Genomic DNA, 26,332 nt, shown 5'->3' on the forward strand with positions numbered 1-26,332 from the left:
GTTTTTCAGTGCCTTGAATGCTGTGAACATCCTACTTCACCTCCTCCCAAAAGTGTTTTATTAGGCTGTGATCTGGGGACTGTGCAGACCACTGGAGTAAAGTAAAGTAATTTCCTGGAACCATTTTGAGAATATTACACATTATCTTGCTAGAAATCCCTTCGAAAAAACAGTACATTGTCAATATGATGGGTTGCACCTGGTCAGCAACAATGTTAGCTCTATTTATAGAAGCAAAAATATCATAAATACACCAAGAACTAGCAGATGCAAGGCATTTTTCTGCTTTCAGTCAAGCTCTATTTGTTGCCTAAAATATGACCTATTCATTGTACCACAAAAATGAACACCTTGCCCTTCCTTACTTGCCTGGTATCAGACAGAACTGTCAACCCATTCCACTACATTTCCATCTTGTCTGACATTGCCTTCATGCTAACCAATTTCCGTGGGGGAGGGGGAATCGATTTCCCCTCACCCTCCCTACTTTTATTTGATTAAGAATCGCCTCAATAGCAGACTCTATCTTTAACCAAGACATTCCCATGGCTAGCAGTTGCATTAGCCACTTTTGCAAGAATTTGGCATGATATTGTTATGTTGATAAAGTTTTACAGAAATGCTTAGACAATGATCAGCTTGCTCCTCCTCTATTAGCATTTCAAGCCCATCCATCCATCCATCGTCAACCGCTTATCCTGCGTACAGGGTCTGGAGGTGGGGGGGCTGGAGCCTATCCCATCTGACATCGGGCGAAAGGTGGGGTACAACCTGGACAGGTCGCCAATCCATCGCAGAGCCACACATAGACTAACAACTAGTCACACTCACACCTAAGGACAATTTAGGGCCACCAATTAACCAAGTCCGCATATCTTTGGACGCTGGGAGGAAGCCAGAGCACCTGGAGAGAACCCACGCAGACACGGGGAGAACATGCAAACTCCACACAGAAAGGCAACTGGGTTTGAACCCGCAACCTTCTTTATATCAAGCCCATCTTCATTTATTTATTTTTATTTAACCTGGCAGGACACGTCTTATTTACAAGTACAGCCTGGCAAGAGGGAGTTAGCCTCTTGAGGGGAGTGGAGAGGGGACACAAATTTTGTGTTGGGCACGTACAACACGTCTCTTGTTTTCTGTTCAAAATCAAACACCGGCAGCAGATTGACACCCATTGGCATGGGTGGATATATGTGAGAAAATATGCCACTGTCCCATTTTCCAGTGTTGACGCTTGTTGACACTACACAAAAGTACATTTGACAGGAACAGTGCATATTAATAAAAAATTATCACAAAATATCAGAGTTAGCCAGAAAGGCAAATTTTCACCTGTACTCCACTAGTTAAAAGCATAGACATTAAGGGTGCTTTTACACCTGTAGTTCAGTTCATTTGGTCCGGACCAAGTGAAAAAAATTATACACTGTAGCAGTTTAGTTCTGATGCAGTTCATGTTCACACTGCAGTTTTACAAACAAACTACGAGAAGTAACCATGATGTTACACAGCTTTGGCGATTGTCATCCTGGATCATCAGGACCCACGTGGGGAAATCCAACTCTGACTGACAGAAGTTTCTGCAGCACTTTAATGCTTCTGATCTGTATTGCAAAGAGCTCACGAAGTAATAATTTATTATAAGCATGATTGGTAATGTCAGACAGCAGATCGACCTCATAGCCTATTACGAATAATAACGTAAAAACAGGACATGTACAGCAATAATTTGGGGCTTATCAGCCTATAGTATACTGTGGTATCGCTGTCGCAAATGTTTTATAGACTTAAGAACTGACAGGGTAAACAGAGTAGTATTTGCCCTCCTTTTTAACAGATTTTAACATATTAATCAGGGAAATACCTGCGCTGACAAATATATGTTACCAGATGATTGTCATAAACATAGCGGCTTATAGGTATTGTAAGACCTCTGAACACATTTCGCGGTCAGCAGAAGGATTTATTAGTGGTTTAGTTTTGGAAACAATGCTCAGATCGCATCTCTGCTATCATAAAATCCTGTGAGTTGGTTCGTTTGCTTTCACACCCCAAGCGAACCGCACCAGAGTTCGTTTGAAAGCGTACCGGGACCACCTCTTCAAGGAGGTCTCATTACTCTCGTTTGGTCCACTTTTGGTACGCACCCGAGTGCGATTGCTGCGATCACACCTGAACAAACGAACCGCACCAAGGAGGGAAATGAACTAGTGCAATTCAACCGAACTAACCGATTTACTGGGAACCCGCAGATGGCAGTATTTGTTTGTTGTTGTTGCCATCTGCTGGGACCCGATGACCAGGATTTCTGTTTTGTCTGTTCAGCTGGAGGAAATTATTTGACATCCATTTTTTAACTTCACAAAGGCAGTTGTTAACATTCCAGGATCTGTGGATCTGACGGGCAAGTACATTTGTGTGTCATCAGCATAAATATGAAAAGAAATACCATGTTTATGGATAATATGTCCAAGGGGAAGCAGATACAAGGAAAACAAAATGGGTCCTAAGACCGACCCCTGAGGCACACCATATTTAACTGGACAGAACGAAGAGATATAGTTGTTTACAGACACGCAAAACTTCCTATTTGACAGGTAGGATGAAAACCATTCTAAGGCAGTACCCGAGATCCCCACCCAGTGCCTCAGTCTGTCTAACATGATGTTGTGATCAGTGGTGTCAAAAGCAGCGCTAAGGTCCAGGAGTACCAGGACCGAGCACATACCTTCATCAGCAGACATTAAAAGGTCATTGGTGACTTTAAGCAGGGCAGTCTCAGTGCTGTGGTACTTCCTGAAACCAGATTGAAACTTTTCAAATAATTGGTTATTTTCCAGTACAGTGAGCAATTGTTTCTAGAAATTGTTTCTAGAATCTTTGCAATAAAAGGCAGTTTTGAAATTGGTCTAAAATGTTGTGGGAGGGAGGGATCTAAACTGGGTTTCTTTAAAAGCGGGTTCACGCAAGCCGTTTTAAAATAATCAGGGGCACAACCAGTAGATAGGGAGCTGTTAAAACAGAGATCAACAGAATCCATTACTTTCAGTAAAATCTTTGTAGCTATTACATCAAGTGGGCTGGAGGACACTCACATTTGTGATACTGTTTTTAAAAGCTCAGACAAGTCGATGGGATAAAACTGGTTAAAACTCTCTTCTTGCTGGTGAGGGACCTCTGAGTAAGAGGCCGCAGGGGTAATAGAGGCTCTGATTGATACCACTTTATTGGTAAAATAAGATAAAAACAATTCACAGTCATCATTACTTCCAGCGAGGCACAAGGAGGGGTTGGGTTAACCAGCTGATCCATATTCTTAAACAGAAACCTGAGATTGTGTTTATGTGTAGTAATGAGTTCAGAAAAATAGTGTGTTCTCGCATCCTTAACCATGTTATTGTAGTTAATTAATAAATCCTTCAGACTGAGGTAATGGACTTGGAGACTGGATTTTTTCCATCTGCGCTCTGCTTTCCTGCATTCCCTTGCGAATGCGAATGCTGTCATTTATCCAGGGTTGTTTACTAGCTTTAGACGTAGGCCTAACCTTTAGAGGAGCAGTAATATTCAGTGACAACAAGCAGATATGATTTAAGTGATTGACCAGATTGTTGGTGTTGGAATCAGACAGGTGTTGGCTTTGGCTCTGAAAGAATGTGCAAAACTTTGAAACATTTCGTTTATTAAAGATGCGAGAACACACGGAGCTTGGTGAGGCGGCATGAGTAACAGGCGAATCGCAGATAAAAACAATACATCTGTGGTCAGATATGGTCATGTCCACTAATTCCACCGAGGAAATGCTGACACCCAGGGTAAAAACCAAGTCCAGTGTATGACTACGGTTATGTGTTTGCCCTTTGACATGTTGTTTGAAGTTAAAAGAAGTGGCCATATTTAAAAAGTCAGTTGCATTAACATTGGTAGGGGCATCAACATGAATATTAAAATCGCCACAAAGAACAATTCTGTCATAATTTAAAACCAGAGTAGATAAAAATTCAGGAAGTTCTGATAAAAATCCTCCCGGCGGTTTTGGGGGGCGATAAATTATAACAAATATGATAGGTTGCGGCCCTCCAACTTTAAGAGTGAGAACTTCAAAGGAGTTAAATTCATCACAGCGTACTTGATGACATTTAAAATTTTTCCTATACATGCTCACTAGCCCACCACCACTGACCCTCGGTTGACTAAAACAATCATATTAAAAAGCAGTTAAGAATATGCAGATACAAACAGAGCCTGCACATAAAGACAAGAGAGACAGATCTTAAGACTTACAGAATCAACAATACCATGACAACAATCAATAAATCAACAGATAGTTTGGCAGAACAATCAACAAATAGCATGACAACAAAATGTTAGGCCTGGTGTGAATATGACATACAGAGACTATGATAAGCAGGAGCACCTCTTACACTACGCATAATAATTCACTCCCTCAATTAGGACATCCCAGCTACTGTACCCCGACTTTACTTGATTCTTCTTCTTGTTTGGTGAAACCAAACAGCTGTAGCTGTCACAATAGATGATTATAATCTGTGACGGAAAGGGAAGAGCAGTAACACCCCACCCGGATTTGAATCCGGGTCTATGGTACCAAACATGCAACTTCACCGCAACGCCAAAGAGCCAGGCTCGTTGGCATTCACAGCACATACTCATTATTGATGCATAACAATATCCAGACCTTCACAAGTGACAGTCACTGTATTATAAATACAATATTAAAAAAACACATTTCCTGTTTAGCCATAGCTTGACAGAGCAGAGAAACCAAGTGACACGACAGAAAAAAAAGACTCTTGAATCAAGGTCAGCACTCCATAATTCACTTGGTATACTACCATATGTTATGGTTCGTATGTTTGCCATGTGGCCCTGTTTATGTACATCTACAAGAAATGAAGAGTTGCAGCCAAGCTTAGATGTTGGCAGATGCTGCCTCAGAGATAAACTCAAAGGATGGCCAGGAAGAAAGTAAATGCTTCAGAAACACTATATTCACTAGGCCCCAGTGCACTAAATTATTATCCACAATGTTGCAGTTACGACTTGCTGACAAAACACTTAGCTACACCCACAACCTTTTCTACACGGTTGACTGCCAGTGGCAGAAGGGAGGATTTTTCAAGGTTTTAATGTCCATGCTACTAGATAGCCTTACAGATAGACTGTACATGGACATCTCTTTTTATTACACTATGTACTGATTATTTCTACTCTCATTAGGGTTCAAAAAACATGTGAGTAGCCTGGGAAGTATGCTGTGGCTTGAAGAATACTTGGTATTTATGGGCTTAATTGTGCCAAGAAAACATTCCCTACCACATTACCCCATTAACCTCAAAAACCTCTGATGTTGATACAATGCATGACAGATCCATGGAGTGGAAATTACATTTTTGATCATCTGCATGTTTTGCAGGATTTGTAAGACAAGTAAAGATATTTCCAATCTTCAGTTGTAATGAGCATGTGCCTAGTGAAGCTTCTACTGTATGTTACGTCCATTTCAAAGTATTATGTGCACTGTGTTCACCGATTAGGACACATAGCATCAGAATCAGTAACAAAAAGTTGGTGCAGCATTTGACTGGAATTAAAGTAGACATACTGTAGATGTTGGTGACACATGCGTGGAGCCTCAGGTTCAGCTGGACAGTAAGCATACCTCTCAATCCTGTCTGCCTGCATAGTGAGTCACAAAGGGTTGACTCACTGTCTGGAGGAGTGAGCTGCAATAATGGGGAGGTGCGTGTAATAAAATGGCCACTAAGTGCACTATCAAAAAAAAAACACGGTGGAACGAAGAATGGAAAGCCTTTTGATGTGTCAAAACTGCAGTTTATCAAGATTTGCTAGTAATTTGAATTGTTCATCCGTTTGATCTCTCCCCCATTGAAACATCTGACAGTTTTCTTCATTGAGACTGGCAGTGGCATTGTACATAGATTGTGATGTGCAGTGACATACCGTATCACAGGCTCATGTTTGAAGCAAAGAACCAGAATCATTGTCATTCACTGACAAATACGAAGCACAATGATAATTCTGATGAATGATTTTCAGAATGTTTATGGAAATGATCTCCTTAAAACTGGGAGTTTCTTCTGACTTAACTTCAAAAACACAATTGATAGCCAAATGGTTAGCTGCAATGTCATTCAGCTAATTTCATCTGGGTTTCAAAATGTATTCACTGTCATTCTCCACATATCACCACAAGCATAAAGATTTCACAAAGACGCTTGTGAAACATTAACAACCCAAACGACTGTGGCCTTGTTATACATTTCAATAAGAACCCCAGAACAAGAAGTAATAATACTTTATTAATGTCTCAAAGAATAATGGTCTTCACTCTGCTGAAGTGTTGATGAATCTCACTTGAAAAAGACTTTGTTTGTTGCTAAGCTAAGTTATATGTAATCTGCCACTAAGCAGAGATCAAATTTGATCTTAAGATATCAAAGTTATTATAGAGATAACTGCTTTATTTTTGAGCATCTTGAAAGTGTGTACATTTATTCATTGTCTATTATTGCTGTTTCCTACACATCGCAACCTCAACTTCTGAGATGTTACTGTATCTCAGCATAAAGGAAACATTTTTTCAAATGTCCATTCAGATAAATAAATCATCATCATACTGCCTTTACTATGTTATTCCACCTTACAAATATGGATCATAATAACTGTTCTTACCATGGTTAAATAAATTAAATGTTTCTCCGACACAAAGCATCAAGTGCAGATTGGTTATCATTGTTGCAATTTTACCATCAGCATGGCATTCCTCTTTGTATTCATCACAACTCATTAGTACATTTTGAAAGCGCTGAATGCTGTTAAGTGAAGAAGAGTGTTACTGTCAGTAGGTTTGTAATATTGTAAATGAGTTGCAGTATATATGTTTTTAATTCTTTACATACTATGGAGAAAAAAAGTAGAGATGTTGCAGGACGTAAATGCCCATGAAACCCAGGCAAGGTCATGTGTTGACTTCTACCAATGAAGTGGTGCTAATAGCAGAGTTTCAGGAGCGGGACCACACATCAACCACGTCATCGGCAGCATTTCCATAAATACCCACACGTCCCAACTCCTCCCCTTCGCTCTCGTATCCTGCATGGCCCTTGCATTCAGCACCCGAACCAAGACCAAGCAACAGCTTGTCGAGCACGCTACGCAAACGCTCCTACCCCATAATATGAATCATCACAAGCTACTCCATCCATCCACTTACCTCTTTGAGAATTGTCGGTATATCGCCATCGGATGAATTATTATTATTAATTATTAGGACGAACTCAGGACAGCCATTTTCAATGTCCACGTCAGCGGACCCTGCACCAGAAAACAAACTCTTCTCTTCCGTCTCCATGCTGAGACCCTGTTTTCCACTGTCGTAAAGCCGTCCAGGAAGAGTCCAGCCTTAACTCCATGGTCCGCTTCATCGCAACAATCGGGAAATCTTACCTGAGAATCCTCCGCCTCACAAGAACAGCTGATCACAGCATTACCCCCCTCCAGCGAAACCCTGTGTCAAACAGTCTTTATAAACGATTTCGAAAGGGACTATAGCCACTCTTTAGAAAACCGTTAAAGATGAAAGAATCCCGTTCAAAGAACAGACAATACAGCAAACTTTTCAACGCTACCATGACATCATGGCATGGCCATAGTTCCGTCAACACCAGCTCCCTTCCGGGTGACGCATTACGCATGCCATGACGTCAGCGCTACTGTTAAAGGGACTTCATCGGGATGCCAGCGCCCCCGGCTGCCCACCTTCAACCACAGTAACCGATAGCAATTACACCTCAAGCAACCTCAGCAGCTGCCTGCAGTAGGAGTTTGGCACCGAGATGCCAGCGTCCCTGCCGCACCCTACCACTAACCTCAGCAGAGGGCTAACATCGAGCTCTCAGTCGTTTCGAGCCAACATCGAGCTCTCAATCGCTCCAAACTCAGTCGTTTGCGAACTAACATCCGGTTCACAATCATTCAAGCTCTCAGTCGTTTCGCGCTATCGTCCGGCTAACAATCACTTCGAGCTGACATTCGGCTAACAGTCGTCTCGCGTTTAAAGTCACTTAAGGGTCACGTCCGACTCTCAGTCGTTTCACGCTCAAGTCCGACTCACAGTCGTTTTGCGCTCAGTCGTGTCTAACTATCATTCGACTAACGGTTATTCGAGCTAGAATTCTGCTAACTGTCATCTCGAGCTCACAGTCGTTTCATGCTATTGTCCGGCTCTCAGTCGCTTTGTGCTCAGTCGCTTCGTGGTATCATCCAGCTCTCAATCGTTTCGTGCCATCGTCCGGCTCTCACTCGTTTCGAGCTCACAGTCGTGTCTAACTAACATGCGGCTAACAGTCATCTCGAGCTAGCATTCGGCTAACAGTTGTCTCGAGCTAACATCCTGCTAACAGTTGTCTCGAGCTCACAGTCAATTCAAGCTCTGTCGCTTCGTGCCATCGTCCGGCTCTCAGTCGCTTCGAGCTATCGTCCGGATCTCAGTTGTTTTATGCTCACAGTCGTCTCCAACAGTCATTTCGAATTAATATCAGGCTTACAGTTGTCTCGGGCTCACAGTAGCTTAAAGCTCCCTTGTTTTGAACTAAGATTCCGCTCTCAATCCTTCGTACCATCATCCGGCAACAGTCGTTCGAGCTCAGTCATTTAAGCCAACAGCATTTTCTAGTTAAGGTGTTCCGAGTCGTCTCGTAGCTAAATTGGTATAATCATTCCAAGCAAACAGTAGTTTCTAATCAAACCATCTTCAAGGTAAGTAGTTTCGAGCAAACGTCGAGTTAACAGTCGCCTCAAGCGAACATCGAGTCCTTCAACCCAACTGTTGTAAAAATATTTTTCAGTCATTTCAGGTAACATCCAGCTCACAGTCGTTTCGAACCAATATCGGCTAACCGTTGTTTCAACCAACATCTAGTCACGGACACTTCAAGCTAACGTCATTCCGAGCTAACAGTTCTTCACTCTGAGCTAACAGCTCACAGTTTTCTCGAGCTCACGATCCTTTTGAGCGCACATCCAGCTCACGGTTGTTTCGAGCAAACATCGAGCTAACAGTTGCCTCAAGCGAACGTCGAGTCCTTCAACCCAACTGTCGTAAAAATATTTTCGAGCCAACACTCATTTCAGGTAACATCCGGCTCACAGTCGTTTAGAGCTCACAGTCGTTTCGAGCCGATATCGGCTAACCGTTGTTTCAACCAAAATACGGTCACGGACACTTCAAGCTAACATCTGGCTCACAGTCATTCCGAGCTAACAGTTCTTCACTCTGAGCTAACAGCTCACAGTTTTCTCGAGCTCACGATCATTTCGAGCGCACATCCAGCTCACGGTCACTTCGTTTCGTTTCGCAATTATCTTTCAAGCAAACAGACCTTTGACAGTTGTTTACGGCTAAAATCATTTCAAGCCAAGCAGTCGTTCGACCAAAAAAAAAGAAGCTTCAGCATTGGGATACCATAGCCCACCCCAGCCATCGCCAACTGACTGTGCCACTGGTCAAGCGAACAGAAGTTTAAACTAAAGTCATTTTGAGGGAACAGTCGTTACACCGGGTCGCCAAAGCCTCCCATTGCTCGCTCCGAGTCCAGGGTTTGGGGTTCTAAAAGGATAGATGGTTCGCAGTGGAATGGTCGCCAAAACCTTAACATTAACAGCAATGCTCTCTCTCGCACTACAGGCCACCTTAAAGAGCTCCCGCCACCGTCACAACTAGTACAACGTAATCGCATCACTCAGTCGTCCCGAACCTAAGAAGCTACGTTCACACCCGCTCGGGTTAATTTCCCTTTATCTCCCCTTCGCCTTGACCTTCGGCGTCATACTCGCAATTCAGACTCATTCCCCAAACACTGAGTCCATGACCCCGAACCTTCACAAGACCCTCGTGAACCAATCGCAACTCTGGGATCCCAGAGTACAACACGTCAGATCGTCTCTGAGTCGGTTCCAGTGGCCTTTCGATTCCTGATGCCACCGCCACTTCCGCCAAGCACTCTTTCTCGTCATGCTTTTCTCCCATCCATTACCCCGGTCACTTCTTCAGTATCAGAGCTACCCTTTCAACTTCCCACGTCATTCTCGAGCACCTGATACATATCATGTGCCACTGGTCCTCCCAAACGTACTATCATCACAATCATTCAGATCCCAAAGATCTCAGATCAGCCAATGCTCTCACGTAACAAGAAGCTTTTGGAGGTCCGTTGTGCCCGGGTGTTGTAGCTTCCCCACAACGCTTTCGAATGTTTCTTCGGCAAGCCTCGTACATCTTCTGTTTCGATCATCAATAAATCATTTAATCATACCTGTTGATTGTGTGGTCCTTGCTAGTGAAATGGTGATAAAAGCTCAAGAACAGATGGTGAAATAGGCCAACAGACATGAGAAGGCGACTGCATACACAGGAAGAAAAACACAAGTTGCTGCTTAATTACAATGGGCAATGCACCCAGAACCTAAGAACTACTTTGACTGCTGCTGCTACCGATAAAATATTATAACACATATTATAAGTGTCAACATACTAGCTATGTAGGAAGAGACAGTACTCCTTCCACTGTCTTTCTTTGAGACCAATGCCAAGTTTATGAATAGTTTTGCAGATAATCCATATAAATTTGAATGCCAAGTAAGACGATTAGTTACTGTCTTTAGTTGCAGCACATCCTTATCTATATAAATTCTATAACTAGATATTGTTGGCAATTTAAGCATTTCTAAGCTCATAGTAAAAAGGTAGAAAAAATAAATACTAGGTCAGGGCATCGTTTCCTCTTCTATGTTCCCTAATGGTGACTTCTATGTAGAGCATACATTTTATTAAATATTTATTTATTAATTTTTTTTTTTCAACTGACAACCTCTTTCCAGTTTGTACCGTAACCGTCAATTCTTCAGAAGGAAAACAGACAATCCTTGCAACACCAGTGGCACAGTCTTGGTAAAACATTGATAACGCACAGAGACAAAGCTCACAGTCATGTCCCCATTTGCTCTGTGCATATCTTTCTCAAATATGTTGATGTCAGTTTTTCTGGCAGCGCAGTCAGTTAAAAGTGTGCCATTGATGTAATTCAAAAGCCACAGAGTACAGAGCTGTCTCTCTTCCCCAGCCTGCCTCGCCCATTGGGGTCCATCACCATCACCAAAACAAACTTCTCCTCACTGCCAGAGTAATTTTTCCTCCTCTCCTACCACTGAGCACCAGTCATATTATTATCTTTGTAGAAGGCAAATGTGTGCTCCAGGAGGCCAGTCCCATGTGCTTTTCTCCCCAAACCTCTTGCTGTTTCTCTGGCCACAGCCAAGTGCATTAACATATGTTCTCACAGTGCACAGTGCTGCTCTGCATTGGTAAATGCCTTATTACAGCAAGACCCGCTCTGTGCTCTTCCATTGAATATCCATAAGTAGTAAAACACAGCCATATCTGCCCACTCAGAACAGTAGGGATGTTTCTCACATGACAGGGGGCTCCTTAATATTTAGTCACAGGCCCTCTTTGTCAAACTGATATTCCTCCCACTCGCAGTAATGGTGGGTGGTAATAATGACAAATAAAGGCAATATTGCTACTGCATGATACACACTGAGCGTAATAAGGTCATCTGCTGGCTATGTTTTTTTTACTCTCCCGTATTTATGCCTTTTTAGCATGCAGAGTCAAATTCTCTCAGTATGATTTACATCTCCAAAGACTACGCCAGTGTGAAATATTCAAAGGCAGAGAGTGAGAAAATATCCTGAGCAAGGCAGCAAGTTCTTGCCTAGAGAGCTTACACGCTTGTAATCATTTCCAAACGGCAATTTCCTTTTATTATTCCATTTGTTTGTTTGTCTTTTTTTCTCTTTTCTGTCTGAAGTAATACAAGGCATTTCAGAGATCATGAAATCTGTGTCACTGAATAAAAACACAAGAACTGTGTCCTTTACAACTGGTGCAAAATTGGGAGATGACTCTCACTATTGTCTACAGTCTTTTGGAAATGATAGCCCAAACTCCAGTGTGCTGATCAAAGAAAACTAACAGAAAGAAAAATAATGAGGCACATAGAGACACCTCTCATAGTATAGTAAGATTCTTAGCAGTAAGGTTCTTAACAAATCATATGTTTTCAGTAAATTTAACCGATGTGCAGGTATTAAATTCAGGTTTCAAGCCTAAAAAAAACTCCTCAATTCATAAAACAAAGAGGTGATGACATCCAGGGAAACACTTTACATATTAACTTGAATTAGTAATGCAGCATGATTAGCACCTACAGTGAAAGTGTTGCTTGCATGATGAATATAAATTGTGAACAGATGACACACCCACTAGGCTATCTGCGAATGCAGCTTGCTGATGATTGTGTTGATTGAAATAAGACTTTGGGTAGAATGTGTTTGCAGATATTAACCAGACACTGAGGTCGTTTCCTTTCCGGTCTGTTCTGGTCACTAGCTCCTCCGGAGATATTTTCAAGATTTTGTTTTTTTTTTCATTTCCAATTTGGGCGATCTTTGTTTTGTCTGCCAGAGACACAGTTGTGCTATGTTGGTCTGAAGACAGATTCTAAAAGAATGTGTATCAAACACTACAGAGAACATGTCTTATTCTTACACAAAAAACTAAGGGATGGTATCCATGTCAGCCCACAGCACTGCACTGATCTATAATGTTAGGGAGGAAAAAATAAGAGGCCAGGATACATCACTGAAACATGAAGGTATTGAATAATACTTTTGCTCATGAATAAAATCATTAAAATAAGCTATTTTATGACTTAGACCATAACCATGAATCTTGAGCGTTTTATGATTAATGGTTCATCTATAAATTAAAGGTTTGAGATTTTGAAGGTTTTCATATATATATTTATTTTTTAGTTATTTATTATTTTATTCCTGTTTTCACAAGTCAGATCACCCAAGGACACAAGTTTTGTTTGCTTTAACTTTTGAGATCTATTTCTTAGACAATCTAGTTTCAGCTGCACTACTGTGCAAACTAATGACGCCTCAAAGGCTTTGTTTAAGTCATTAAACATGGAAATCTAACTACGCAGTTTTCTTCTAATGGCAATCAATTACATGGCAAAAACCTGGCCAAGAAAATCAATGTCAGTGAAAAAGAATATAGTTGCATTGTTTATGTTTCAGCCATGGGAATTTCATGCCTAAGTATTAGAAACGCTTGGCTGGTCATTCACAAAGAAATTAAATAACAATTAAAAAAAGACCAAATTGACATTCCTGAGTATTGGTACACATATCCTTAATCTCAAAACCATTTTTTAATTTGAACCTAAATTGTCAACATGTTATTCTCTGTTAACATCAGAATCAGAATCAGCTTTATTGCCAAGTCGGTTTACATGTAAAAATAATTTGTTTTAGTGCTTAACAATAGATTTAAAAAAGATAAAGATAGAGCAAGTACTGCAGGTCCAGAATCATAAATATAAAATTGACAATGAGATATGAAAAGATAAAACAATAATACAGGTTATGTAGAATATGGCTCTTGTTTACATTTAACTGTCTTTTCTTTACATTACAGGTCAATACTGCAATCTATCTTTACTTTTCAACTCTCACATTATTATTACGTTTCACAAGGACAAATACATAGTATTCCAACTTTCCAACATGAACCCCATCTTTTTTGTCTCTGATGCAGGATGGATGTGTATGTCTTATCCCATCCAAGAAATGCTCAACACAATTCAAAGAATTGATCCCCTATCCTGGACATTTACCAATTAGTCTCAGTCAAATAGTATTGGTAACAAGATTTATGTAACATAACATTAATCTTATCCACAATTTCTTAAAACTGACTATACTGACTGTACTTTAGTTTGTCCACTGTTTTTCTAATGCACATCAGCGTGTAAATGAGAAGTAATCCTATCGGTGTTTACAACTCAGTAATAAGTTCAGTCTGTTGGTGGTTCAAACATATGATCGAACATGTTCAGTTCACCACAGAGTCTACACAAGCAATGAGGACAATAGCTCAGTAGCCACTTGCAATAGAATTACCACATTGCTATTTCTTTCTATTGACTTTGCCATCTTTCAGTAAGCTTTTAACCAGGAAGTACAATGCTTTCAGTCATCAGTGAGGGTAGCTCCACTGCTAAATGCTACTGACTCCGGCAGTGAAAACAATTATTCAGTAGTCATTTCAGGTCATCGACATAAGTAGTTAGGTAGGCAGGTAAGGCTAGACAGTCAAATCTACTTTTCATGAGCTCAGAAAAAGAGCCCTGTTATCAGCTTTGTGACTATTTTACAGCTAATTATTATTCTTTTTTTTTTAATATGTAGTTTATTTAATATAGTAAGTTGGAGAATTGTCTCAGTCAATGAAGGACGACTTTCATCCCTTAGTTCATCAAAAAAATTCAAAATCACAAAATTTAGAGATACATGATTTTCATTGGACAGGAAGGGTATTGAAAATTGTAATATAAAAAGTAGTAACTCGAGCTGTCAAGACAAATGTAATGGAGTAAGAAGTAGGGGAGAGCGGGTTAAGTTGTCACATGTGTTAATTTGTCACAGTGTTCTTAACTCCAACACAAGAGACTCTATCTCTGAAATCAAATAGCCACTTTGTGTGCACATGTAGTCATGGTCACTCTAATCTGAGGTGAGCAAAATATTCTTATTTTACTGCTTCAAAAGTAAAACATTTGCACTGTACATATTATGCATTATATAATTCAACTTTGTTAGGTGTGAATGTGCAAAATCATAATTTTGCTCACTGTAGAGGGCACAATAACATGTCTTTTGATACTTTAGCTGAAGTGCTTTGTTGAGCTAACCTTGAGATTTAGCTAACATTGTCACACCAAACCAAACATACACATAAAACATGCTCAAAAAACCTTGTTATATTGTGTAATTAGCTCTAACAATAGTATTAAATTATACTGTAAATAGAACATTATAGCTACAGTGTAATTTACATTTACAGACATATCCCTGTACTGCACAAGAATGAATTCATGACATTGTATGTCTCATACATGTAACTGTCTCATACAGTAGGCATGTGGTGTGTTAGTAGACACACGCAGACACACACACACTACTTCATACAGTCATTAATTTAGTGTGGTGACAGTAGACAGCATAATAAGCTTGCAATTTATTTGTAATCGCAATGAGGAAATGTGTTTTTGAAGAAAGGAAGGAAAAGCAGGAAGGAAAAGCAGGAAGGAAGGAACATGGTTTGAAATTACCAACGAAAGACAGAGCATGGCAGCAGGTGATGACCTGACAATATTCAAGGCAGTCAGTCAGGTGAAGTTGCAGAACAAATCAATCAGGAGTACAGTGAAAGATTTTGACATAAATTACCATACTCTGACTTGGTACGGTCAAAAGATTAGAAAAGATTAGAAGAAAAGAAACTGAAAGTCAGACAGCCATGCCAACAACAATGTTTGGTTATACAACAAAATGGAGGAGTCTTTCACCTGCTTTAGAGAAGCAGCTTGTTGAATATATTACTAGGTCAGCTGACATTTATTTTGGCCTTTTGCCAAGTGAGGTTAGAAGATTTGTCTACCAGTCTGCTGTGGCATACCAGCTGCAGTTCGCGCCTATGTGGACAGAAAATGAAAAGGCCAGCAAAGAGTGGTTTACAGGTTTACTAAAGCGGCACACAATGCTGTTGCTGAGAAACTAGCCTGGGTTCCTGTGACCATGAGACTGATTGGTGTGGCATGCTACCGCTGGCCAATCAAGGAGCGCCAGTGAAGACCACCGCCTGTTTAAAAAGCCTGCTTGCTCTGACAATCCAGGCAGCTGTCAGACCCAATTTGCTTGCCTCAGTGCCATGTGTCTCAGAGCTTGGTGTATTTAGCATCCTTGTTAGTCTTGACAGATATTGTGTTTGTGTCTTTGTTAAACTGTGTAAAGGTAAGGAAGTGGGCCAGGTTTAAGATCTAATAACTGACACATTTCTTGCACCCACAGTAGTTGTGTTTATGTTAGTTTCCACTATATTCAGGGGTGCTGTGCGCTTTGTGTTTTGTTTTTGCAAACATACTTTAGTTAGAGAAGTTTTTGGTTTACCCTTTTATTTTTACTTCTAGTCAGAGTAGTAATCCTTCTTTTGAGGACCTCTTTTTGTTATATTTGTTTGTTGATTTCCACAGCCCGCATCGGCCCATTTTCTGTTGTGAGCTCTATCTTAATTTGTTTCAAATAAACATCCTTTCAATACCAAATACACCTGGCTTATGTTTATGTCCCAACACCCCTAGACACCTCGGGACGTAACACCTGACAAAGTGGTGGCCAGACGTGGATTCAAACAAGTAGGGTCACTGACCTCCGCTGAAAGGGTCACACTGACCAGTCCCTTCTCAGTTTCAGTATACCATCATATTTTATTTCCCCCATGTCGACTTCATTTCCTGATCAACGGGCCACCTGGCTGCAAATGAGGGGGAAATCCCTCTGAATGGATGAAACATGCGCACTTTGTTGACTTCCTGGAACGTTTCAAAGAACATGCAAAGTGCTTAAAGATGAAGCGTTGTTTCCTCTTTTTGGACAACCACAAGTCTCATCTGTCCACTGATGAACACAATTATGCCAAAGAAAATGGAATAACCATGCTGTCATCCACACCCCACTGCTCACACCTGCTCCAATCATTAGACAGTAGTAGTAATTGTGTTCTTTTTTTTTTTGACAATCCAGTGTGACAACTTACCTGATGCAGTGTGACAACTTACCTGCCAATGGGGCAAATTGTCACATGTACACACTCTCTATTCAACAGTCTACAACCCCGTAATGAGAAAAGATATGAAGATGTAATGAATACAAAATATGTGCTCAAGGCTTCCTTTTTTAATTTGCTATGACATTTATACCATTGTGATGTATGGTGCCCAGTAAATACTAGACAGTGTGAAAAGTGTGACAACATACCCTGCTCTCCCCTACAATATTTGTCTCTGAGATGTATAAAATGGAAATACTCAATTAAAGCACAGCTATCTCAAATTACACTATTTGAGTTAAGGTTAAAGTTACATTCTAGCCAAGTTTAGAAGAATCAGAATCAGAAGGAGCTTTATTGCCAAGTAGTGTTTTACACATACGAGGAATTTGCTGTGGTGATAAGGTGCTACACAAAGACAAACATACAGTCAACATAAATAAATGTAGATATATATAAATATGGAATGGAAGAACAACGTTGCAGATATATACATGTGCATTATTCTGGGTCTGTGCTGTGCAGAAGTTTGGTCAAGACAATAAGGCCACACAAACAACCTCAAGATATCAAACACAACACGCACATCCCACAGCAGTTTTGTATGTTTGAGCAAGAGCAGCAACATCTAAGCAAAACATTATTTAGAACAGGCCTTTCCACACTAAACCTAAAAAAGTAACTGAATGGCACAGCAAGTTTATTCACTGAAATGTGGTTAGCTGACGCAGCATCTGTCCATGTGACAAATGGAACCAACTGTATGTTACATGCATAAAAAAACTCAACCCATTATAGATCGCATTACATGGGAAAACCCATTATTCTATGTACGTATTTGTGTATTTAATCAGTAAGTGAAATGAAAGGTGCTGCATATCATTTTTTATTGACTTAGATGAAATTGTTTGGAATTTTTATGATAAAGACTCCAACCATATGAACAGAGTTTAAGTCTAATATTCCTCCCACTATTCAACACTTTTCAACTACATCAACGGTGGCAAATTGCTTTTCTCCCAAGCCTGTTTAATGAATGAACCAATCACACTTTAATTGCACAATCTATGGAGGAGTACTCCATGTTTGGAAACTTTCCCCTTTCAAGATACATTTTGTGAGTGCAGAATTGCATGTTGACTGTCAGATTTATTCCTCAGGTTTTACTGTCCAAACTTTGGTTGTGACAGGCACTCATGATCTTGTTTTGTACATGCCTATTTGTTTCTTTCATTCCTTTATTGCATTGTATCGTCATGTTATCAAATCATTGTACTGTATGTCTCGAGTTCAGATGTACAGTTTTATTAGGTGTTATATGTTGGTGAGAGAAAACATGGTAATGGTGCACATGTGAACAATTGCTTTTGTGTATTTTGGGTCCTCTGCATGGGTAGATTGACTCTCACACTAAAGTATATTTTGTCGGAGTAGGTCAACTGTGATAATGCTTAATTTTAAAATTGCACCTTGGTATACTTCCTGCAGCCTTTGTGCAATCCACATGAACACCTCAAGTAGGATCTGCAAAAGCCCTGGGACTTGGTATTATCCACCGGTCAGACTAAGATGCTTAAACATTAGCAATCTACAGGACCAGGCAGCTGGACTGCAGTCATGGAGAATACAGTGACTTCTCATTAATGGGTTGGGGAGCCCACCCTGAGCAGAGATTTCCATGTGGATATGGCCTATGGCACAGGGGTACCTGCCCCCAGTCATCTGTGCTGATTTGACAAATGATTCTATATCAAAGGCCTCTGCACTGATTTGGGTGGTAATTGATTGGAAGTGAGGCCCTCAAATCCCTGATTGGTTTAGCTGGATAAAGGGGGAGATATGCAGTGGCAAGTGAGAGGAAAGGACAACCAGCAAGAGAGAGAAAGTACAGTGCAGGAGATTTGGGAACTATACTACAGAACTCTGCCTGATTTGCACTTTGAGAGAATTCAGAGTGAGATATGCAATTTCTACACACAATAGGCATGGTATATTTTTTTTCAGAACCACCCATGTCATCTCTGTGTTTCTTTTTCTAATATAATTGTAAGGATATCCAATTTGTTAGTGTGTCCATGAAGATTGGATTTCACCATTCAAAAAGAGGAATTTGGTTAGAGATGGAATATTATTGATTTGTTCCACATGGAGGTGTGGTCTGATACAGATATATGAGCATGGCAAGCTGCCTGAGAGGGTGGTATGGTATATATATTCCTTCATCAGTTTCCCCTGAATTTGTCATGCTATTAACCCTTGTTGTGGAAATTGCGTGACATGAGGGATAACATCAAACGTGGAGGCTAGTGATTCCCCTGAGGATTACCTCAACCTCATAAACCAGTATATGAGGAGCACTGCATGAGAGCGCATACAGACATGATAGAATGATATGCAGAATGCTTATTATATCTAAATGTAATCTGTTGCCCATCTTTATTTTAGGCATACATCTGAAGGTTGGAATATGTCATTAAATAGTACCTTTGAAACAGTTATACATACACTTTAATGAAATCAAATTGAATGCGTGGATTTTTCTGGCACTATGAATTTGAAATCAGTCATATTTGTTTATACAGTATGCCACATGTGGCCATAAAAGGCATTTAAATCTTAAAGCTTGCATATTGTTTGCCATGCCATGACCAATATGTCAAGGTGGATGTTGTACAGATAAGCCAGGAGACTGTACAACATTGACGCTATGTACATATAGGCCTACAACTGCCTTTATTACACGGCAGGCTGGCTGCACCACATACCTTTTGCCATTTGACATAGACATGCGGTTCTTGCTAGTGACAGATGCTGCACAGTACTGGTCCCAGAGGTCACAAATGACCTTTTGGATTGTCTTTTTTTCAGTCATAAAGAATTATTTGTTTGACGATGGCCACCAATGCAACCCCAGGCACCCTGATGGAGCCGTGGGTTGTTGCTGCTTGTCTTCTGAGATCACATTTACCTCAACTGAATCATGTGTGTGTGTATGTGAGAGGGGTTGAGTGAGTGTATGTGAGTGTCTGTGCTCTTGAATGTAAAAGGACGTGCATGTGGACGTACATGTTACTTCAAAAATGTAATACATTATAGATTACTAGTTACTCTCATTTGAGAGTAATTAGTTATATTAGAATATTACTATCTCTGACTTGTAATGCTTTACACTACTTTTGCGTTACTTTTGAGTTACTTTCACTGCTATTTAATGGGCGCATTCTTCCAGTAAGATGTGCTGCATAGGTGGGTTCTAGTGATGTGCAGAGTTATCCGCGGATCGGGTGGATCTTTGTCATAAAAATTAACCTTAGGCAAGGGGGCAATCGTTTACCCATTAAGAAATTTACGCACGAGGCACAGCAGCGCAACGTCATTGATTATTTGAATCTCCAGGCAATCCAACAGGATCGGTCGGGATGAACTGACAGCAGTCTCTCTAATCATGAAAGTAATTCATTAAAGCACAAACACATAGCATTTACACATGATCCATCAGGGGAGCTATCATCTTGTTTAGAGGAGCCGAGCTGCAATCTCGACGATCTGATTCCCGCAACAGGAAATACTCTTTTACTCATGGATTTGTTTTTCTGCTGTTGAAATGTTTCATGGTGTTGGTGAATTATTTAAAAAAACAAAACAACACTTAATTTCAGGTTAAAATGCGTTGTAAAGCACGTTACTGAGATTGTAACGGGTATAATATTACCGATTTTTTTAGTAATGCCTTATATTACTGCGTTACAGCAAAAAGCAATACATTACTGTAATTGCGTTACTTTTGTAATGCATTACTCCCAACACTGCTCACTAACCACCCTTAGTCTGCTTGATACCTTTAAATAAGCTTAATTGCTGCATGACTAGCCTCATGTTTGGATGCCAGAGGGATTTTCTTTTATTATACAGAATGAATCATCATTAAGATGTGCTTATTCAGTGGCCTTTCCATGGCTTAAAATGCTGTAGCAGACAGGATCTTTTAAGTAGTTTTTCTGCAGCAATCAGTGTATTTACATTTGCATCCTGGTTGAAGTTCACATGGATAACTTGTGAAGCAGAATGTCTGCCTAACAACTAACATCACTCAACTTTTACATTGTTAGGTGACATTTCACAGGAGACATTCTCATTCTGTGTGGAAAATAAAAACTGTGAAACGGCATCCTGGAGTTGCATGGCTTTAGTTTACCTTAGCAATTTCAGAGCTGGCAGGAACAGGGTGCAGTGCAGGCCCCATACTGTCAGAGGTGCTTGATCCCCACCCCCATCCTTGCCCTCTCCATCTGTCACCTAACTAGATTGCACTGTTCCCATAGACACATAACATGTACTTATGCATGCATGCGCACACATTCTTACACACATAGAGACAAAAACACAATCATGTCGGCCAGAACACTGCCCCCCCCCAAGAACTATTTACTATATAAAATTTAATTGTTTTTTGTTTTAGTCACGTTATTGAGCACATAAATAAACATGCACTTAATAATATTTCATATTACTTATTTCCACCTATGCTACCGATAACATTTTTTACATTACCATTGTGACTGTGATGCTACAATTTATGTACAGAAACTTGTATGTACACGCACATTCCTGTTCACATTTCATTCCTCTCCTGTTGTGCTACAGTATAATGAGAAACTGTTATTCATGATGTAGATTCAGATGAAAACCTTGTGAAAAACTGACACAATTTTCTACCGCCTGAAGCCCAGTGTCAGAAATATGATCTTACCCTCACCTCTTACCCTGACTGCCGTACTGTAATGATGCTCTGAGGTGAGCCCACTCATCAATTATTCACAGAATGCAAGATTCTCACTCTTTATCTTCTCGCCAGCTAGAGGAGAACATTTAAGAAAAATGGAAGCGAAAATAAAGGAAAATAGAGAAAAGCAGCAAGCTGCTTGGATGGATGAATAAGAGAGTTTGCGGTAGACAGACAATGCTTTCTATGTGAGTTATAATTGTAGTTTAACAATGTGCGGACCTCTGGGATTTTCAGTATGCAATATATGGCCTTTAGACTTGGATCGCTATGGAAACCAAAGGCCCTGAACGACCTGCAGTGCCCACCCACTCGGACAGCCGTTAATCATCTTCGCTCAGATCCTGGCACTGCAGAATTTGGCCAATGTGTCAAGAAGCAATTATATATACTTAGTGCTCGGGCACCCGATCTCCTCCCTCCCCTCTCTTTTCCTCGCACTCTCACTCTCACACTCTTAATATAATCACAGCGCAGTCAGTTTAAAAGCCCTCTGTTCATTTCACTATCTATCTAGGGGATGCGCACAATGCAGATGAAGAGAAGTGTAAAAAGACTGAGGATATTCTATTCTGAGAACCATTATAATCAGAATATTCTTTTCATATAAATCATATCCAGCCATTTACTCATTTTACCAGCCTCCTGAGCTGACTGACATACTAAATTAGCCCAGCTGGCCCATTGCATTCACTGCACATATTGGGTTGGTGCGGATCATGGAGACTAATGTGAGCTGACTAGAGGGAGATTATGTTCCGCTGCTAACAGCTAAAACGTGAATAACACTATCTGCAAAACCACGGTGTTCCCCCATTACATCAGCCCTGATCAGCTGTGTAAGAATAAAAAGAGAGCAAGTCAGAGAAACAGTAAATGAGATGGAAATGTGGCCAGAAATAACAGGGACGTAGACAGACATACTCTGTAGAGCTCTAGAAACAGAGTTCCTGTATTAAAACATCATATTCTAGACTGTGTCAGACTGTAATTTCTCATCAAGAGCAACCTAAATATGAAAAGTTCAGGTCCTATATGAAGAACATGCAGCGTTGTTTTGCATTGACAGACTTCCAAACAAATTGATTCCCTTCCTTGAGATTTCCCAGTGACAGACATGGGGATCATATTTTATTATTATTTACTGTCCCACTACCATCTGCAGCTTTCAATGCCACCAAAGTCATTTTAGACAGCTAGCTGTGCATTAGCGATGTAGAGCGGTGTTAGGCTTTGAACAGTTGATGACAGGCTGTCAGACAGCTACCCTCCATTGGGGTCCTTTTACCAAGGTCCACTTTTGCAATAAGCCACTCTCCACCATACCGGCCATTCATCCAGAAAAGGACACAGGCATTTTTGACACGTTTGGTGCTAAGTGAACTGAAATTGTGTGAATTTCACTACATAGCACATTATCACATTTGCAAGAGGGGTGCACCAGGAGCGGGAACTGAAGGGGAAAGTTACTTCCGTCAGTGTGTGGGGATGACTTCAGACTATCAGAGAGAAGTGTTGAGTTTGACTGTGCATATACAGGACTAATTAACATTGAATAAATTTGCCAATCTCGCCTAATGTCAAATAACTGTTGAATCACAACGAAAATGTAGTAAGAAATTGCAGGAACAGAAAATATATGCTTTCGAGTAACTGTTGTGTATGATATAAAAACTTTTTCTTTATAGAATGAGTGATAGACAAATTAATCTGCACATCCTTTGGCAAAATGTCTTGTTAAAGGTGAATGGAAGATGTGAAAAGAGAATGGCCTCAGTCTGATTATGGAGCTAATTTACAAACGTGAGATGTAAAGGACACACAAACAAACCCTAATGAGAACATTAAATGCTTAAAATATCTGCTATTATTTCACATAATGTTGTTTGTCCCTTGCCTGAAAGCAAGTTGGAGCTTACCTTATGAGGACAAATGGGGGGCGGTGAGTTAAAAGACTTCTCCGGTGTCTGGCTCAGGTTCTACAAGAAAAACACATTATCAGGAACATGTTTTCAGTGGAGGGCATCTCCCTACAAATCTTCAGTGAGAGAAGTTGCAGCTTATTTCCCGGTCCTTTCCATTAGCATTTTTACAATATATTTCAGAGGGGTTGAGCGACTCTCAATCAACAAGCAGGTCCTTGCCGCCCACTAATCCTAGACCACAGCTTTTGTTGACAGTCATATTTTAAATCCTTATCTTGACAATATCATCTTATCGTATGTCATGTGAGCGGGTATAGTGATGTATTTTATTTTGTTTTCCAGTTTCCCCTTCCTTCTATCCCTCCACACAGATTATAAATCCTTCTTTGTCAGAAGATTTCACTGAACATATGTTCAGACTTTTCCATACACGCCTGAATGCATTTTTTGAGGTTAAATGATTATCACATTGTTAATACACCAATACATCACTCAGATACAAGAAAACACCATTAAAAAGCAGACGCAAGGTAAGTCAACAAGCCAACAGCAGATGGTCCCGCTGTTTGTGATTATGCAAAGATCCCAAGTATTTGCATACTCACAATGCCATCATAAAAAAAACAAAAACAAGAAGCCATCTTGAGCTGACCTCAGTGAGAAATGAAAAGAGCAATCGGTGAGGCAAACCCAGCAGGGAAGTGCATGGGCTCTGCAAACTTCTCTGGGAATCTACCAAGGGCCTGTCTCCTGGGAAGGCGCTGTTGATTTCCAAGCAGGTGCTTTCAGTTATGCCCTCATATCCAATTATGTGCCTGTGGTATGTCTGATGCTCCCTGACACTATTAATGGCTGCCTTATGGTATCACCAGGACAGACAAGACACTCAACTCTCCAGACTCTCAACATCTATATTTCATTGCAACGTAGAAGCCGAATACCTCACTGGCCAATGCAATGGAGAGAGAGGAAAGAAAGGCTTTCACTGCATAAACACTACGTCATGAAATATAAATGAATAAATGGGCCTTGCTGGGACGATGGAATTAGTAGACAAAATCTTCCCTACAGATTGAGTACGATATACAACCATGATATCTTAATTGATGTGACAAATAAACATGAGTTATTTTCTTTGGGGATAAGAGCAGGATATTTGTTTCTGTGTATGTTGCATGCATACAGACATAATAATAATTTGTAGTTGGGAAAACAGAACGACTTCAATTCCAAGCAATGCCTTCAGATTTGTGACTTAGACATTTGATCTTGCTGATTTAAATGGGGATGGATGAAAAATTGAGGACAGTATAATTAATTATGACCACAACCTTTTTGTAAATGATGATGACCGTTACAATAAAATGTAAATACATGGACTAAAAGTCTAAATCTAGAATGGTTTGATGTGCCAGTACAAAAGGTGGGGTTCAGTCTAGTATGTGTAATCAGTGTACAAAATCAGGGGTCAAATTTGCTAAATTCACTGAGCAGAAAATGTGATATTTTCTTAAAAGATTTAAGTCTGTTTAAAGTTGCAAGTAAACAACATAGTGTGTATTCCATCTTCCACACCCCTTTTTAAGTTGAAAGCACACATGATGTGGAAGAAGCAATATTTACATATCCAGATATAATGTGCTGCTAAAAAACTCTTCCTGGATTTGGTGCTTTAGTTTATAAAAATAAAAGGGCCTGTTGAAGCTTGATACCAGCCATAGATAATCTAAATCCCTTTCCCTTTCATGGACACAAACACGAACATGTAGCACAATCTCCCCAGGCTATAATCACTGTTGTTATATTTTTCTGCGGATTTTACCCCCCCATAACAATCTCATTTTATTCTTTGAGTAGAACAAAACATCACTTTTCACTTAGGCCATGTTCTTTTGTCACACTCCAGTGTAACACACACACACATAAAAGGTAATTATTAATCATTATTTTTTCATCAGTGTGGAAATCATGCGACTTCGTGAGCAATAACCCTTACTCTTTTATAGGAAGCACAAATGTGATGATGATCATGTAATCAGGAGAGAAACCCTACATAGAAAAACATAGAAGGATAAAATTTTTCAACTCACCTTTGGTCTGGAACATTTTATATCTGATAGGGAAACACTATTGACAAGGCTTGCAACAGAGGGCCTTGGATTTCACCACATATTGATGTTTTTGTCTTTTCCGAGTGCTTGGGGTGCTTATTGTAATTTGATGAGACCCAGAGAGCCCAATGCTGTGATATATAACTAAATTTATTTTCCGATGAAACGGAAAGAAAACTGAAACATGATGTTTCTTTGTCTGATTTCTTGGAGACATGCTGATTTAGCAAAGATCCTTCTGCTGTACCTTAAGCTTATTTTTCTTCAGCATAATTCTTAGCCTCACTCGAGAACCATTATAACCTATAAAAAGGCCAAGACTTAATTATGTATCGTGTTATACATATTTAGGTGAACCTTCAGTACAATGTAGAGCTAACCAAGAAGCAACTCAAGCCATTTTTCTCAAAACCTTGCGTATCTAAGTCTCTGTGCCAGATATAGTAGTAGTCTGGTCACATTCCACAAGCCAACTTCCCCAACAAACCCCATGAAAAAAACAAGAGCACTATTCAGTGCTGAGTGGACAGGGACTTGTGGCACATTTGTGTTTCCAGCGCCATCAGCTCAGCCTCCATTCTCCACACACAAGGAGGCTTTATACTGTTGTCTTTCCCGGCTCCCTCAAAAGTGCCATGCTACATTTAGTAAACTGCATTTCCAGCAGCTAGTTACTGCTTTTCTAGCGCTGTGTGCAACCCCAACATAGCCCCTCCTCCCC

General features: G+C 40.2%; 1 protein-coding gene across 3 annotated transcripts in view; it reads right to left on the bottom strand.

Moving 5' to 3' along the window:
* Positions 1–26,332, bottom strand: part of pcdh11 (protocadherin 11) — a 138,240-nt gene that overhangs the window by 60,038 nt on the left and 51,870 nt on the right. For all 3 annotated transcript variants that reach the window (XM_046030611.1, XM_046030610.1, XM_046030612.1), the window contains exon 4: positions 23,495–23,554. In XM_046030611.1, the coding sequence (XP_045886567.1) occupies positions 23,495–23,554 (60 nt within the window). The remainder of the gene's footprint in view (positions 1–23,494; positions 23,555–26,332) is intronic.

The sequence above is a fragment of the Micropterus dolomieu genome, linkage group LG19 (genome assembly GCF_021292245.1).
Source record: "Micropterus dolomieu isolate WLL.071019.BEF.003 ecotype Adirondacks linkage group LG19, ASM2129224v1, whole genome shotgun sequence".
Taxonomy (NCBI): Eukaryota; Metazoa; Chordata; class Actinopteri; order Centrarchiformes; family Centrarchidae; genus Micropterus; species Micropterus dolomieu.